The 18,545-nt window shown below is 48.5% G+C and overlaps 1 protein-coding gene across 3 annotated transcripts in view; it reads right to left on the reverse strand.

Annotated features, from left to right (window-relative positions):
- The window catches only part of ELMO1 (engulfment and cell motility 1), a 545,070-nt gene that overhangs the window by 403,835 nt on the left and 122,690 nt on the right, over positions 1-18,545 (reverse strand). For all 3 annotated transcript variants that reach the window (XM_055132324.1, XM_055132311.1, XM_055132316.1), the window contains exons 3-4: positions 16,819-16,859; positions 15,180-15,252 (exon numbers count right to left, since the gene is read on the reverse strand). In XM_055132324.1, the coding sequence (XP_054988299.1) occupies positions 15,180-15,252; positions 16,819-16,859 (114 nt within the window). The remainder of the gene's footprint in view (positions 1-15,179; positions 15,253-16,818; positions 16,860-18,545) is intronic.

An 18,545-nucleotide genomic window follows, 5' to 3' on the forward strand; every position in this document is an offset into this window, starting at 1 on the left:
TAACTTGTCATAAAAGCCACTGACATAGAGGAAAGTGCTGGCAGTCACGCCCTCATGCCCCCTCTCATTTATATGACTCAACTTCGGCCATCTTTCTCTTCTTGATGCTAAAATAAGTACAAGTCCTCCCTGGAGAAAAAGCACCAAAAGGACTTCAAATGATAGCTCTTGTCTAATTCCAGACTCCTAATTAGAGAACTCTAAAGCACCCAAAAGTGTTTCTAGAAAATTCATCAGTTTGTCTACCTCCAATTGAGTTGAGTCACAGGCAGCAGGACAGAGACAAGTGTCACTGGCAAAGAAGAAAGGGCGGTGGCCCTGCGCCAGGGCAGGACAGCTTTGGTAACGTGAGGGTAAGAGATGACGTGTGTGTGTGTGTGTGTGTGTGTGTGTGTGTGTGTGTGTGTGTGTGTGTGAGAGAGAGACAGACAGACAGACAGACAGACAGACAGACAGACAGACAGACTGACTGACTGACTGAAAGAGGCAGACAGAAAACAGGTGGTAGGGGGGAACAACAGAGGCAAAGCTGAGGAAGCCTGAAACGGGGCTTATAACTTCTATGTGAATTAGCATGGCAGGAACCAGAACAGCAGTGAGCACTCTGCCCTAACTCAGCCACTGACTGGCCACCAGACTGAAGAATTCAGCATGCTCTTAACTAAATGCTAATGTCATTAAAGTCTTATAGTTCCTGAGGTAGAAAATTTTAAATAATAATAATATAATTATTACAATAATTATAATAAGAATAATAATAAAATACCCTTATTTTATGTCTTCAAAGCTTCTATATAGACTGAAAGCTTGTGCCCCTCCCCATCCCTTTGTTTGATGCAGCCTCTGGGTGCTGAGTGGGACATGTGGATGGTTAGGCCTTCAGGAGAGGGATGAGGGCCCTTAAAAAAGAGAGCCTTGAAAAGTCGGAGAGATTGCATCAAGGGTTGGGCATCTGCCCTGCATGTGGTCAACCAGGCTTGATCCCCAGCACCACATATGGACCCTCCGAGCCCACCTATGTTTGATTCCTGAGCACTGCAGGGTGTGGACCAAAGCCAAAAATTAAGAGAGATGGAGGAGTGACAGAGACATAAACAGAGACTGGGAGTTAGTGAGAGTTTGGAGGAGAGACAGAGACAGAAACAGAGAGAGTTAGTGAGAGTTAGTTCCAAGAGCTCCTTCAGCCCTTCCAGCCTGCAAGGACACAGCCACAGGAGAGTCAACGGTGGAAGGAAACCGGCTAATGTCAAATCACTCTGAACTTGCCAGCAACCAGAACTGTAAGAACTAAACTTTTATTGTTTATAAGCAGCAGCCATGGTACAAAAATTGCTTAGGCACGAGCAAGTACAAGACAACATATTTCAAAGTGTTTTTTCCTGTTTGTCAAAATTCTTGCACCAACCTCTGTTCTAGGTCCCCGCTTTCATCAGACATATATATCATTCTGACTCGAACAGCTGGATTCAGTTGTTCACAGGTTATTGGCAATGTGCAACAAAGAATGGCCACCTCAAACTTCCCCTTCCAGTAAAGAGAAAGGGTGCAGGGGTGGAGATTGCCAGGAAGGTTTCCATGCCATTGCCAATGTTTCTCTTCACAGAAACCCTAAAGTACGTATTTGAGCCCTTTAGAAAGCTCTCTGTTCTATGAACACCGCCTCCTCAACGCTCAGTGCCTGCAATAAAGAACTGAAATGGGTGAACCATATTAATATGAATGGATCCCCAGGGTGAAATGAAGTAAAACTCACTTTCTCAGATTTGAACAATCACATAATTTGGGTAAATTATTTCTCACAACTACAATTTTATTCTTAGTGGCTGTTACTTGCTATGGTAAAGTAGATAATCCTGCTTTGGAAGTGCATTATTGCTTACCTATATAATAGTGATTTATTTTGTAACAGAGGGTCTCTTCTCTACCCCCTCCCCTCTGCTACCTCTATAAACTGAAGATAAATTCCTACAACTGACCCAGGTCCTCTAAACGAGGTTGTCTATTCTAAGTAGGGAGTATTTAAATCCATAATATTAGGTTTAAATATTATTTTAGGAAATAGCATGAAGCTTTAAAAATTTTTGTCAACATCTAGCACATACATACAAGCATGTGTATGTGTGTGTGCGTGCATATACATGTGTGTGGATGTGTGTGGATACATGTGTGTGTTCAGTGTGTATCTGTGTATACACTGGCTGTCAAAAGATCATCATTTGTGGGGAACTGACAGCCAATTAAAACACTTAAGTACTGTTCAAAGACTGAGAGTGAGGCCTGAAGGCAAGGTGCTAGCCTTGCTTCTGGTCAACCCAGCTCTGAACCCCAGAATCCTGCTAGGAGTGAAGCCTGAGTGCAGAGCCAAGAGTAAACTCCAGCACAACTGGGTGTGCCCCCAAACCCCTCCGCAAGTGAAGACCCTCAGAGTTGGGCCAGGAGTGTCCGCTCTGGAGCCCTAAGAAACAAACATGCTACGCTCCCAGCTGAGCTTCTCAGGCTGCGGGTGCAGCCCTACATGGGGTTGGCAAATGAACATGGAGATCTCCAAAGGTCCCCCCAGACTTACTATCAGTCAATGTTTGGTTTCTGGAATCACATAGAAACCTCTCTCAGGTGAAAAACAGTCACAAGCAGAAAACATTCAGGAAGCCATAGCTTCGAGTGAAGCTGTGCCTTGCCAGCGCACGCCACACGCCACATGCCATCTCGGAGCACCGGGCAAGCCTGGCCGCTGCGCTCTCCATCATCGTGGCCCCAAGTGAATCCAGAAAGAGCACAACCACGGTGTGGACAAGCCACGATGAAGACCTGTGGCTTGAGCAGGCAGCACGGGCGGGTGGGCGGGCGGCATGACCTGGGTAACGCTTCCGCAGCCAAGCGAGCACTGCCGCGGGAAGGTGAGCACCGCCAGGGATCGGCGGGGACACACCACCACTCAGAGCATAGGCTCCCGAGCACCGTGCGAAACCCTGGCCAGCACCACAGCTGACAAACATGCGAGCCATACAGCCACGTCGTTGGAGCTGCAGTGTCAGCAACAAACAGAAGAAGATGCGCAAGCTGGAAGATGCAAATCAACAAATAAGACCCAAGAAATGCAGTTCTGAGGAGTCTGGGGCCATACCTGGCTGAGCTCAGGGATTACTCTTGTCTTAGTGCTCTGAGATCACCCCTGCAGGGGCTCACGGACATCTATGATGCTGGGGATTGAGGCCAGGTCGGCCATGTACGTCGAGTGCCCCACCCACTGTACTATCTCTCTAACTCCTATAAAAGTATCTTTCTAGAAAGACGCCACAACAGTTTTCTTCCACTACAAGTCATCTTTTAGTATATTTGTCTACTCTGGTCCCTCGATTAGCCAATACCCTAAATAACTGATTAAGCAACTCGCTGTGCAAAGGAAACCGCATCTGATTAACACACACACCCCCTTCCACTCCTACACACCATTCCAGGGTCTGGGAAGACATCGAGGTGAAACGCACGGTTTTGAATGCAAAGCTCTGGAAATGTCCAGGAGGGAGAAATACAACTGGGCGAGCTAACAGCTAAATAAAAGAGGAAGGCAGCCACAAAGACAATCAGGTTAGCTCGTAAATGAACCTACGAGACAGTAATAAAGACACAATAATCCCTTCAGCAACAGAGAGGAAAGGAAGAGAGTTAGGTATGGGCTGAATGAAGAAACTGATCCTCAAATGGGGATGAAATTATTTCAGGCACATGGCCAAGGTTTCTTTCCACTTGCACAACTCCGAGGGGCCAGGAGGGAACTGGCTGACAGGGTTTCCAGAGATAAACTCTTGCTCAGAGTCATCTCCCAAAGCAAAGAACACAGCATTTCATCTCTCTCCCCTCAGCATCTCTGTTAGTACCTGAAGCACAGCAGGGTGGGATGGAGGTGGAGAGGGGGAGAGGGGGACAGCCCGGTCCAAGCCAGGGAAGCTCATGCAGGAGACAGGGGGTGGACAGTGCAAGCACCAGGCAAGAGAGAAAAACGGTGAGACCGGAAACATCAGCCAGAACTGGGGCCAGCCCAGGAGTGTGGGCTTAGCAGTGAGCTGGCTCTCGTCCCTCCCAGCCCTGTGGCAGGAGATCACCCGCCACCCCATCTCAAGCCAAACACTGAGAACTCAGCACGTGAAGCTGCAGAGACAGAACAGTGGGCAGGTGCTTGTCCTGCACGCAGTCAACCTAGGCCCGATCCTCGGCCCCCCAGAGGGTCTCCTGAGCACAAAGTCAGGAGAAAGCCCTAAGCACTGCTGGGTGTGGCTCAAAAACAAAAACAAACAATAAAAAAAGAGCTTGAAGTGTGGCTTTTCATCCAGCGCAAGACTAGCAGAAGAGACCTGGGAGCTGTCACAGAACAGCGAGACGGGCTCAGTCGCAACACGATACTCAGGTCATCTGCATTTCTTAAAAATGACTTGACCCCAAGCCTGGACCTACTGAACTGGCATCTTAAATGTGAAGCCATGGTCTATGTTTAGGTGCTGAGCTGTCATTTGAAAGATAAAAATCAGCTGGGTAGAATGAACTAACTTTATTATCTAAAAAATAAACTAGAGCCATGTCTCCAGACTGTGAACTAAGCTTTTGCCCCACGCCAGCTGAGGACGGGAAATATCCTTCTTCCTTGGTTTTTCTTCCCTCTGTGGGAAGAAGCAGTGTGGTGTCCACCATATTATGGGACTTTTATTTTTTTTATTTTATCACCATGTGGAAAGTTACAGAGTTCTCAGGTTTATGTCTCAGTTTTACCATATTCAAACACCATCCCTTCACCAGTGCCCATATTCCACCACCAAAATCCCCGGTATACCCCCCGCTCCCCACCCCAACTGTATAACTGATGAATTTCACTTCATTTTCTCTTCACCTTGATTACGTTCCATATTTCAACACAAAACTCACTATTGTTGTGGGAGTTATACCCCCAAACAAGATAACCCTATTAAGGAAGCATTTGATAATTAGTTTTCCATTAAAAGATTGTATGTTTTCAGGTTTTAGAAAAGGTGGCGCGGCTCGGATGTGTCCCAGTCCCGAATCCCGGAGCCTTGTTAGTTGCTGCTCAGTGTCGCCAGGGCTCCATCTGGAGAAGGTGTGCTGGCTGCACCTCCTCCTTCTGGCTCCCTGGTGTTGTTGGCCCCAATTCGGGTCCGGAGCATTTTCTGGGCCGCGTTGCTCACCAGAATGCCTGCCGCTTCTCTGTTGATTGTGGCAAGATGGCGCCGAGGGTGGGTCGAGGGCGTGACTTCCGGCAGCCGGGACCACTTGGAGTTTTGGGCTAGCGCCGCCCCACTCCAGTGCCCCTATTATGGGTCTTTTAAACAGGTATGAACTTGGTGGCACGGGAAGGAGAAAAAAAGATGTGTTTTGAACTTGAAACAGCGGGACGCCTGGGCAGTCTCGGGCCGGGGCCGATACCGGCTCACATTCCTCCAAGATTCGACCCGGGTGGCCATGCTTTTGCACGGCCGCTTTGCTGCTGAACGACCAAGATCCAGAGCCAGCTACATTACTTCTGGTCCCAGCAAGTGCTTGCAGCCATGTCTCCAGACTGTGAACTAAGCTTTTGCTCCATACTGCCCCAGGAAGGGAAATGATGCAATTTCCAACATAAATCTCCCTGGAGTTAATTACTAAAATACAGAAATCCTAAACCTTTATATGTCTTCATTCTCATCAGTGGAAAACTAACTATCAAATGATTCCTTGTCAGTAGGACCGTATTTTGGGGGGATAAACTCCAACAAGAATAGTGAATTCTGTGTTGAAACTCCAACAAAAAATAGTGAGTTTTGTGTTGAAATATGGAATGTAATCAAGGTAAAGAGAAAATAAAGTGAAATTTATCAGTTATGCAGGTGGGGTGGGGGGGTTGGGGGATGGGAGGTTGGGAGGTATACTAGGGTTTTTTTGGTGGTGGAATATGGGCACTGGTGAAAGGACGGGTGTTTGAGTATTGTATAATTAAGACATAAGTCTGAGTACTTTGTAACTTTGCATATGGTGATTCAATAAAATAAATTAAAAAAAAAACCTACACTGTAAATTTCTAGAAATAATAGAAACTTTTATACCAGCAGGGAAGACAAAGATTTCTTAGGTAAGATATGACATAAAAAACATAATTCATAAGAAAAAAATAAATAAAAAATAAAATAAAAAACAAACTACTGCCCATTTCTATGAAAATATTAGCTATTGTGGATTTTATACCTAATTGGGTAGATTTGTATGCTGTATCAGTGACACATCAGTAAAGACTTTAATAAAGCAGAAGAGCTCATATTCTACTTAGAAATATCATCTAAAGATTTATTTTTTTTATTCATTGTTTGGTTTTTCCACCACGAGTGAAGTCACACTACCTGCCTTTCTTCATCTGACTTATTTCACTAAGTATATTAGTGCCCTCTGGGTCTCCCGGCTCTTACAAAAGGCAAAATTTCATACTGAAGGATTTTTAATGTGGACAGAAACGTGGGTGCAAAAACAAACATTGAACTGTAAAACCTAATCGACTGAAAAATCACACCTCCAGTGGTCACTTCAAATATGACTTTCCATCATTCACTGCTATTATCCCAGTCCACCTCTTTTCTGAAAACTCTGTGCGGGTAAGTGATTCCATCTAACTCTCTCTCGCTCCCATGCAAGTGAGACAGTCAAAGGTGGGCAAACCCATCCTTCCCCTTGTGCTCCAGTCTATAGAAAATACTGCAGATGTTTCCCACTGATTTTCCTATGAATATGGTCAAGGTGAAGGTGAAGGTAAAGGTAAAATTTACATTTCTAAAAGGGTTGGACCACACATTAGACCAGTCTACGATGGAAATTAAAATTAGTGTATGTTGGCCAGGTTACAGACTGTATCGGCTATAGTGTGGTATCTGACCAGCCTGTGAAAATGAGACATTTATTGAGATCATTGCGGAGGACACAGGTGAAGGGAGCAGATGGGATGAACTGTGATGCTTTATTATTAAAGGCTGCCCAGGGGCCTAAGAGGTAGCACAGAGGGCAAGAAGCTCGTCCTGCAGGCAGCTGATCTGGGTCTGATGCCAGCGCTGCATATGGTCCGGGACTCAGCTGACTCAGTCTGCTGAGAGCTCGGCGTGGGACGGCTGCCCCAGACAGCATGCAAGAAGATCCCTCCACCAGGGCACCTGCAGTGTCCAGCCCGCACACGCCTTTGGCCCAGCTCGCCTGTCACTCAGAGAGAAGCATGAGGACCCCCCAGGAAGGGCCAGGGACGGCAGCCGGCACAATGCTGTCCTTGCTGCCCAGCCAGGGATACTCCTGCAAAAAAGACAGGAGTCAGAGAGAGACGGACGACAGAGAATAAGCACACTCATTTGCGGGATATACATACGTGTGTGTGTGTGTGTGTGTGTGTGTGTATAAAAGACCTTAGGAGGACTGGCCCAGGCTCAGAGGCCTGCCCCGCAGGAGCGATGGTACAGCAGCTAGGACAGGAAGGAAGTTGGGAATGATCACTCTGGACAGGAACTGAGTGCTGAGAGGAGGGAAAGGGGCATGTGTGATAACCTTTCAGTACCTGGACTGCAAACCAGAATACCCAAGGGGTGGGGAGAGCCTGACACAGTGGTGGCAGGGGGGAAACTGGGGACATTAGTAATGGTGGGAAATGCACCCTGGTAAAGGGACAGGGTGTAGGAACCTTGTATGAGTGAAACCCAATCATGGACAACTTCGTAACTGTGTTTCAAAAAAGACAGGCACAGTTTGCTTCCCGTGGGGGCCTCGGTGGTGGCGTCTGAGGCTCTGGGGTGCCTGGTATGTGGGTGCAAAGCTTTTTTCAGGGAAGAGCCTCACCCTGACTTGAGGCTTCCATAAACAATGTGATGGACAAGCGTACTGGCATTCTTTCTATTAAATCCTGGGAAATGATTCTCAAACATGTGCCAGGATAAAACTGAGACTAATCATGTATTATGGATGAATGTTCACAAAACACACTTTAATCTGCCTTCCTAAGTCTCTTGCAATCTATCTAGTAGCGAGCCATGACCTCCAACTAGAAAAACCCTAAATCACTTCTACCATTCTATAACTTTATGACGAAGAGTCATTTTAGAGTCCATCTGTACTACTGCAGACAGAAGAAGAAGCCACAGCACTCTCCCTGCCCGCCCCACCGCAATAATGCCCCCAGTGCATCGGAGGCTTCAGTTCCTTCCAAAGCAGGAGCCGAGCTGACTTAAGCCATCTCATTCTTAAGAGCACTCGGGAGACGCTGGTGCTGTGAACCAGATGACCGGTTCCCGCCATCAGACACCCCCTGCCTGCTACACCAAACAGGCTTGTTTGGAGTAAAACCGCCCAAGGCATCCGAGCAAATGGGAAACACTTCCGAACAGCCCGTTTTGCGGGTGCGGAGACTGGCCAAAGCCCACGGCCTCTGTCTGCTCGCTGCAGAAGCTGCATCCCAGCTCCTGCACAAGCACTGAATTGGGACCAGCTCCCCTGGGAACAAACACTTTATTTTAATAGAATGAAATAAAATGCAACCAAAGAGGCCACGTGGGTGATGGATGACCTTCCAGGCAGCTTCTACAGCCACGCACTCAGCTCTGCAGTGCCACTCAGAGTGGGTTCTGGGGCTGAGGGTACATATGAAATATCTGCGGGATGGACCAGTGGCCAGAAGCAGAGGAGGGAAGGGAGGCTAGGGCGGGAACAGGCGGGAGACATGCATTTCCACTCCACCGGAGGACTTCTGTGGCACGCCCCCACTCCGGCAGGACAAGGAGAGGAAACTTCCTGCCTCGGGAGCCCAGCACAAGCCGTGATCACAGACACAGCCTGAAGTCAGGCCTTCCCACCCAGCCCGGCTCTGGGACTGACACCTCGAAGCCTCAACTGAGTTGCTCAGTCCGTAAGATGAATTCAGCACAAAATAATACAAGCCAGCACACCGGCAGGGTGACGTTTCAGGTAAAGGAGGCACACGACAGAGTGTGTAGCCCAAGGTGAGGGCAGGTGTCACCAGGCCCTAAGTGACTCGCCAACAGCCTGCCAGGTGAGTGACGCCTGAGAAGCAGTCTGGTCTGTGAAAGAATTCATTCCAGAAGATGCCACGGTCAGCCTTCCCGGGAGCCCTGCAGAGCCAGTCCTGGCACTGCTCACTCCTCTGTGCTCCTCCCTCATTCCTGTGCCCTCCCGGGCCCGCTCCCGTGCCACACAGACCCCAAGACACACGCAGCTCCCCCTCACTCTATCTGCCGTGCAGTGCTTTCTGACGCCTGAGCTGCACTCCAGCAGGAACCTGCAGAGCCCAGACCAGGGGGGACACAATTCCCAGAGGTGCAGGGCTCTGAGATGGGGCAGTGTGACCAAAGGTGCCGCCCAGCACCACCAGTTCCGTCTCCAGGCCCCTGCAGCCAGTCTAGAAACAAGCCGGATGCAAGAGAAACAGCGTGGCGACTCTACTCCTGTACGTCAGGCACTCCACAAGACTCAGCACGAGGGCAAACACATTCCGATATCATGACAGAGTCTCAACTACCCCAGTAGGGGTGGAGGACACATCCCCAGAGGCCAGTAGCCAGGACGCCCTGCACACAGGGTGCCGAGGGACGGCACCATTTTCCTGTTTGCCTAGAGAGAACAACTTGAGTGCAACAAGACTACTTTAGATGCTCACAAAACTCGTGCAAAGGCAAATAAAAACTTGTTAGGACTTCCTCCGGGTGAGCCTCTTAAAAAGAAGGAAGCTGTACATGACGCTGGTGCTATAGGCTCTAACCCCCGTCTTTAGCTCACTGAGGCAGTAAGCGTCCAGATCCCCGACAAGTGTCAGCCGAGGACGGTGCCACAAACAAGGTGGGGCAGAGAAAGAGTTTTGTTCATGAAACAATAGAAAACTCTTTGCCAGGGGTTTGCAGGCAGAGGTAGTGAGACTGGCAGAGGGAGCAAAAAAATCCAAAATTTTAACAATAGAACAAATTGGTTTCAGAGAACTAATGTAAAACCAGCTGCCTCTGGTTAAAAAGACTGTTACATAAATGAAAGCTGTGAGGTGACAGAAGGGGAGGGTGACATGCAAGCATGTGAAGTGAGAGATGCATCCTTCAGCGGGGCAGGTGAGGAGAGCCTGCATGGCGCACAGGAGTCAGACGCCAGTCACGAAGGAGACTGGATCTTTGTCTCACTGGTCAACTACACCCCCAGCTGACCTGAAGCAGGAGAGGAAAAAGTGCATTCCCTCGCTCCGGCCCCGTCATCGCCCTCGAGCCTGCCTCTGGCATCACCTTTAAACATAGAAGACCTGAGGCAGGATTTGAACTTGGAACGAGCCTGCTCTGAGCTTTATGGAAGGCGTCTGCATGCTCTGCTACTGCTGAAATCGACCTTCAGCTATGGCGTAAGGGAAACGAGCGGCCCAGACGCAATGGAGACTCCTCGGGAGACGGAGCTCAGAATAGGCAGAGCAAGAGCACAGCATGCCTTGCACACGGCCGAGCGGGTGTGATCCCTGGCATCCCATGTGGTTCCCAGAGCACTGTTGGGAGTGGTTTCAAAGTGCAGAGCCAGGAGTCACCCCTGAGCATCACCAGGTTTGGCCCAAAATCAAAACAAAAAAGACAGAAAATGGAATGGAGGAGCACAAAAGAACATCTCAAGCACTCAATAATCACAAAAGTTGCCCATGTGCCATGCCAGGACTGGAGAATTCTTCTGCCAAACTGCAGGTGATATTTTATCTCTGCAAGAGAGGAAGACCATCTCATTTGCAAGGCAAAGTCAGTCAGGAAGGACAGGCAGAAGTTTTGAAAATGAGTCCCCTGTTGCCATGGCAATGCAAATATTCCTGAACAACTCACAGGGCTGCAAGTAACTGAGACTGTGCGAAGTATGCAATTTTAATCATGAAAAGAAGAAAGTGTAAAGTTTTCAGTACTTTCTTTACAGGAATCCTCGCAGGGAACCTGAGGGACCAGCAGCAGAGGGAGGGCAGGCCCGGGTCTGGCCCCAGAGCTGGGAACTGGGGGCCCGCCCAGCACTGAGCTTGTGGCACCCACATGCAGCCTCACCCCAGGACAGCCAAACAGAGGGAAGTGACAGCTCTGTGAACAAAGCTCCCTGCGTCCCAGAATGTGGTAGGCAAGCTGGTGGCAGTCCCTGGGAATTCCTCGAGCAAAATAAGACTTCCCAGGAAACCACTAGGATTCCAATAAAATAGTAACTTTCCCACTGGTGTAATTTGAATTTGGGGAGTATGTGTTAATTTTAATGAAGACAAAAACATCAACAGCTGCCTTTTCAGATTCGTGCAAGAACCAGGCAGACACATGCTATGGCTGAACTCACCACAGGACTCTGCTCTCAAAAGAGAAGCCCCCAACCCCACCCAGGCAGCCAGAAATGAGACAGCCCTAGGATCCAAGCCTGAGGCCCTCCACACCTTCAGGAGGCAGAATGCCACCTCGTCAGATACTCTTCAACTAGTCTCTGGGCCTGCAAGCTAAAATTCTACATTCTTAAAAGTTGGGGACCAGAGAGGTACAGCAGGCACATGCCCTGACTCCAGCCTGATCCCTGCACCTGATACAGCCCCCCAAGCCCTACCAGCAGTGAGCCCTGAGTGCAGAGCTGAGAGGAAGCCCCAAGCACGTTCAGGTGAAGAAACAAAACCAAAAAATTTTAAATAATAAAATAAGAAGTTACCTCTGAAACGCTCAGAATTTTCTGGGGCTCCTTATTATTCAACAATTAAATGGGGGTCTCCCACAGGTGACAAAGGACGCCAGAGATGAATCACAGCAGGGACATGTGTGAACACAGCCCGAGCAGAAGACCAGCACCACAGAAATGAACTCTGTGTGTGTGTGTGTGTGTGAGAGAGAGGGGGGGGGGAGAGAGGGGGAGGGAGGTGAGGAAGGAGGGAGGAGGGAGAGAGAGATACAAGGATTTTGCAAACAGAACAGGCAGTAGATTCTATTCCAGGTGGCAATGCCACTGCAACCAGTGCAGGCGTGTTCACTGTCCCCGACAGTGGTGGCAGTTTAAAATCCCATCACTTCTGTTGCCCAATAGTTTCATCAGTTAATCATTTCCATGCTTCCCTAAATCACCATGAATAGAAAACCATGTAAACTTTTCTAATAATACCCCCAAAGCTGCAACACTTTCAGATATCCTTCAAAGGTGAACAAATGGGAACGGAGCAATAGTGCAACAATAGTGCAGCTTGCCTTGCACACGGACAACCTGGTTCAGTCCCCATATGGTCCCCTCAGCACTGCCAGAAGTGACCCTGAGCATCAGCCGTGTGGCCCAAATCCCCCACCCTTGTCTCGGAAATGGTAAACTGAGGGCGCGGGACATAGACCAGTACCAGGTGGGCCCCATCATTGCCAGCGGTGGCCTTGGGGCCCAGGGCAGTGGAGCATCCCCGGCCCTGCACTGAATGGCCAGTGCCACCAGCTTGGAGCCACACGGCACCTCTAGGCTCCAGGGTGCTGGCCAGGAGAGACCCTCCTTCTGAAAAACAGGTGAACGAAGGGGAAATGAAACCAGGGTGTGCTTAAAGATATCACGTCATACATTTCATTTTTATTGACTTAAATACTCTTTATTTTATTTTGTTTTCTGGGGCAACACCCAGCTGTGGTCAGGGCTGACTCTTGGTTCTGGGCTCAGCGATCACTCCTGGCAGGCTCAGGGGACCATATGGGGTGCCGGGCATGGAACCTGAATCAGCCATGAGCAGGGCAAGTGCCCTCCCCACAGCACCATCTCCCCAGCCCCCATACTGATAGATCCTCTTTACGTGATAAAGAATGGCATGCAGATTATATAAGTGCAGTATCAAATGCATGAAAATATTCAGAAAATGAAGCAATGGGAAAATAAAGACAAGAAACTGGAATGACTCAAAGGAGGCGGTAATAAACATGATATGGGCCAATTAAAAAAGACGTTTTCCGCGGCCGGAGAAATGCTCCGGACCCAAAACCAGGCCAACAACATCAGGGATCCGGACAGAGGAGGTGCAGCCACAACACCTTCTCCAGATGGAGCCCTGGCGACACTGAGCAGCAACATGGCTCCGGCTTGTGGGACTGGGACACATCCGAGCCGCGCGGCTGCTAACGCGGCTGCGCGACCTTTTCTAAAAACTGAAAACATACAATCTTTTAATGGAAAACCAATTATCAAATGTTTCCTTAGTAGGGCTGTCTTTCTTTGGGGGAAACCCCAACAACAATAGTGAGTTTTGTGTTGCAATATGGAACGTAATCAAGGTAAAGAGAAAATGAAGTGAAATTCTTCAGTTATACAGTTTGGGGTATGGGGGCGGGGGCAGTGGGTATACTGGGGATTTTGGTGGTGGAATATGGGAAAAAATAAATAAAAAATAAAAAATAAATTAAAAAGACGTTTTCTACTTAAAACTCAACTTTCTGGCAACAGAAATAAAGAGGGAAAAAAATCAGATATGGAAAGTCCAGTGTCGATCTGGGAAGAGGAATTAATTTCCAAGATTCAGACAATGCACGTGGGGCCAAATGCAGACTAACCCCTTCTCTCTGTGTCTCATCTTTGTCTCTGTCTCTCTGTCTCTGTCTTTCTGTTTGTCTCTGTCTCTCTTTGTCTCTGTCTCTCTCTGTCTGTGTCTCTCTGTCTCTCTGTCTCTGTCTCTCTCTGTTTCTGTCTCTCTGTCTCTGTCTCTGTCTCTCTCTCCACGCCCATCCCCACCCCCCATGCCCAGGACAGACTGGGATCACGATGCCGAGGAGGGAACCTGACGGCTCTCACTGCCTCACTTTCCACCGCGCTGGGGTTCCGGACTTACAGAGAAGCTGTTTATTGAGACAAACGAAGCCTGAAGCCTGACACTGCCCCTGCTGACTCAATGGCAGCCAGCTCTGACGTGTCCCACTGAGAGCTGCCGGATCCCCGTAGCCCCTAAGGGTTTCTGTGGTCTCTCCATGAGCCTGAGCTGAAGGCAAAACTCCTCGGACATCCTCAGAAGGACACTGCAGGCGCTGAAAGATCATGACTTGCTTTCCAGCTCTGCCTTGGAGAGCCCTGCCATGCGGGCCAGGTACCTGCCCGAGATGGCCCGTTTCTGTATCTCTCTGCCAAACCCAAGAAACCCCCACGGTTGCAGGTCCTCACTGCCTTCAGCTTTTCCTATGAAAAGCATTTCATAAACCAAACTGCAGTGAAGCAAAGAGGCAATTTCCATACATTTATAGGGAACATTTCAGAGCCATCACAGAGCCAAAAAATAACCTACGGAATTATACCAAATAACACATAGAACCTAAAATAGCACATACACAGCAAAAGCAGGAATGTGATAAATACACAGCGTGAATAAAGCAATCCCCAGGAAAAGGGGTGGGGGGGGTGGGTTGCATGCCGCCTCTTTTTCAGCTGCTGCGAAACCCTGATTGTTGTTTTGAGGTTTTTTCCCCCTTTTGTAAAAAAAATTGAAGATCCTCTTTGGTACCTTTGGCTCGTGCAAGCAGCTACTGACCGAGGCCCCTCTGATACAACCTAAAGGTGATGCCAACATCTGTGCATGCAGAGGAGATTCCGGGCATGCAGGAAGCTGCATCTACGTTCATTCCCCTTTCTATCAGAGGATGCGAGTTCAGATGACTTGTTGTGGGGACCATGAAGTCTTAACAGCTCCCTCACCCTCCTCCAAGCAGCCTAAAGAGTGGAGATGTCCCAAGAAAAAAGTCCCCAAGAGCCAAAGAATCCCAGGACCAATGCAACTGCCATCTTGAGAAAAGGTTTCTTGTATCGTTACCACTATTTTAAGCAGGATATAGAAATTGTTCTTTTTAAAAAAAAAATCATCTGAGCAAGGCAGCTCAACTAACTCATTAAGTATCAAATAAATGCTTTAAACAAGCAATAAGGAAGATAATTCTCATCTTCACCGTTATAAGACAAATGGAGTTGCTAAAACTGGGTGCAGAAACATGGTTAGTCTTCACTGTTGAAGGGGCTAAATATCTCCTTGCTGACTCTACAGTAACTGCCGTTGCTGAGACACCTCCATTTGCATGCAGAGCAGAGAATTAAACGTTAGACCGGCATATTTAGTGGTAAATAAAGAAGCACTGGTCATGTCCTGCTTTACTTAAAAGGATGTGTCCCACATTAACCCGTGATGGACCTACCTTCTCCGTGATATAGAAGTTTGTGTTGTCAGCATGCTGCAGTGCAAAATATTCATGATTGGCAAGAGACCACCTTAAAACAACAAGAATAAACTCATCAGAAAACCAAGAGTGGTCATTTCTGTCTTCAAAGTTACATGGGCTGGGTAAATCTGACATCCTATGAACAGAATCGGGCCAGTCCCCAACAATCCCACAAATGTCCCCAACATAAAAAAATCACTATTCCATCTTTCAACTGCCCTAATCTTACAACACGCCTTTGCTGGCCTTGGAGCAGAAGGAGGGACTGGCTAAATATAAAGCCATGTTTCTGCCTCTCTCAATGTCTTCACCTCTTTATTTCCTTACATTTGGGCTCCAGGGCCACACCCACATGCACCTAGGGGCTACTCCTGGCTCAGTGCTTGGGGTCACGCCCAGCAGTACTCAGGGGACCCTGACACGGTGCTGGTGCTGGGCACAGTACGAGCTCTGCCCTTCAGGCACCACACCCACTCTTGGGCCATTCTAAAGGACTCAGGCAGAAGGAAGCAGAGGCCATAAACGCAATGCGTATGTCTGGTGGGGCCTCTGTTGGACTCAACCTGTCTGCTTGTGTGTGTGAAGCAGGATGGGACTCACTGAGGAACACTGTGAGCGGGGGAAAGGCGTGTGTGCTAGAGAGAGCATGAGCCTGGCAGAGTGAGCAATGGGGAAAAAGAAAGACACTTGTCCCAGGCACTCGGGCCGAGAGGAGCCTTTCACATTTTCTCGTTTTAGTTTTGGGGTGGAGGCTTGGGCCAGACCCAGCCCTGCTCCAGGCCTCCTCTAGCTCTGTGCTCAGGGGTCACTGAGGGCAGCGCCAGGGCCATACCCTGCACGGGCGTGTGCGAGGCAGGCGCCCTACCCACTGTACTATCTCTCCTGGCTCCAGCCATGCAGTTCTGATAGCATTCTTTTCAATTATGTCTGCATTCTAGAATTCCTCATGGCATACTTTTCCAAGACCACTCAAGGTCTTTTCCACCTTTCCTCCCCACCTCGTTCCCTCCCTCCCTCCTTCTTTCCTCCCTCCCTTCCCCACGCTGGGGATCAAGCCCAAGGCCTCACCAAGATGACTGCTCTACCCCAGCCCTAAGTACCCAGGGTCCAAAAGAAATTCCAGGTAATCCTCCATTCACATTTCTTTAAAGTAAGCTATACGAAAGAGTGACAGGCCCTTTCCTCTGGGTTGTTAGGGTACTCGAAGCAAGCACTTCACAAGCTGACACCGAGGCTGCTAGGCCAGCACCAAACCCCACTGATTGTCTCTGAGATTGTTTTATCTTCAGTGAGGACCTAAGGACCACTCAGCTGAGAGCAGACCAAGTGTGTCTTTAACCCCAGGAACTTTAGAGTGCTCCCTGCTGGGCAGGATGAACAGCCACAGCTTTTCAAAATAAATAAAGTCAATCCCATGTGCTCACACAAGCCATTTCACACTTCTCTGGTCTTTGAGGAAAGACAGCCACTTTGTCATGGAAAGGGGCACATAAATCTTAGGGTAGTTCTTTCTGACTGTGGGTTATGAACACTATTTCATCACTGCACAGAGATATTTTATATGCTTCTCAATTAATGGACACATGCACCCAGACAAACCCTCAGCGACACTTACCCATCACAGACTTCCTTTATTATTGCAGACAGAGGCTTTTTCTGCAAAACAGTCAAAAAAAGGAAACACTGTTAGTTTCATTTCATCATTTTATATTTAAAAGAAAGGACTATTAAAAAGTGGCTACAAGTAAGAAAATCGACATTTGCTGTACTTAACTGTTGTCTAAGAGTTTTTCTGCTGATATTGATCAGTCATCATCACACATTCTACAAAACAGAACTTAGCTGCCTTAAAATCAGAAGGAAGAGAACGCTTGGTCCCAAGACCTCCCAGCAATGAAGGTCTACAGTGTCAGCATTAGCCAGATCTCCCGGACAGGGTAGGAACCAGGCACCCCACAGCGGGGTCTTATGCAAACAAGCCTGGATTCATGGTGTTTGTTATGGGAATGTGTGACAAATGGAGTAAGAGGTATTGCGAAACTGTTCCCACAAAGCACACAGAATCCGCCTCCACCCGTGGCCTGACCAACACCAACAACACAGCAGCTTGAGTTGGACACATTACAGCCACGGGACCAGGACCCCATGTGCCCTGTCGACAGCTGTGCCCTGCCAGCCTCAGCTGTGCTCTGGAACGCAGCAGGGCACACGTGCAGGCGCACACACGGCACAGATGTTGAAACTCTCCTGGCTTTGCACTCAAACAGACCCTCTCTGTCTTCCTGGGTGGCTGGTAAACTGTCAGCTGAGAGAACAAACTGCAGAAAAGAAACAAACAGGGGCGAGGCATCACAGACACAGAACAGGGCCCGTGGCTGGCATTTGGATGACGGTCAGAGACCTGACCTATGAAACAATATCTGCCATGGCGGGGACGCTGAAGCGGGACAAGGGGCTCAAACCTGGGCTCAACCTGTGAGCAGCATGGCCCAGATGCTCCCTGATTGGCTGAGCCCTGTAGGATGACATTACTTTGTCCTTTCCCCCCTTGCCACAAGGAGCTTGTCCCGGTTTTTCCAGAATTTAGGCTTACCCCAGTCACACCCATCAAGGTGTTCCCGAGTCACTCCCATCCCTTTGCTTAGCTGCAATCACTTCTCTATGCTCTCTTCCCCAAAACAGTTCATCAGCTTTTCTCCCACTCTGACTCTGCTAATTTATAAGGTCAGACCTTCCTAGGACACTGAACTTATATTATAAGTTAATACTGCCTTTCTCCTCTCCTTGTGCCTTTTGAATAATTTACTTTAAAGCAATGTCCTTTTTGTATAGACACAAGAAGACAATATTATGCTTTTGTAACTTGGGACTTAATTGGCTTCGAATATTATTCATTCCCAGGCATCTGCTTTCTCCACTTAAGCCTCAGTTGCCCTCAGTTCCTAGCACCCCAAAAGCAGGGTCCCGACGAGGGACGGGACGGATCCAGGGCAAGCAGTGAGTCGTGTGCTACCCTGGCATCAAGATGGACCTGGCCAAAGTGCCTAATTCTTAACTATAAGTTAAGAGCTTGATCATGGACAAATGTTGTCATGATCCAAAAATAATGACGAGGCTAGGACCCTGCTAGGGATAGAAAAGACTAATCTGGCCTGAGCACTGTAGTCTGAGATCGAGATGGCCCCAGGAAAGCAATTCTATAAGGTTAATGCATTTCTTATTGTGTCCATACAAAATGATTAATATTATGAACGCTGGCTGAGGAGAGGAGAAACACACTCATGGGACTCCGCTCTTGGGTGGATCCTCCTGCTGAAAGAGAATCAGTCCTAGGAGAAGCAT

This window comes from Sorex araneus, chromosome 1 (assembly GCF_027595985.1).
Source record: "Sorex araneus isolate mSorAra2 chromosome 1, mSorAra2.pri, whole genome shotgun sequence".
Lineage (NCBI taxonomy): Eukaryota > Metazoa > Chordata > Mammalia > Eulipotyphla > Soricidae > Sorex > Sorex araneus.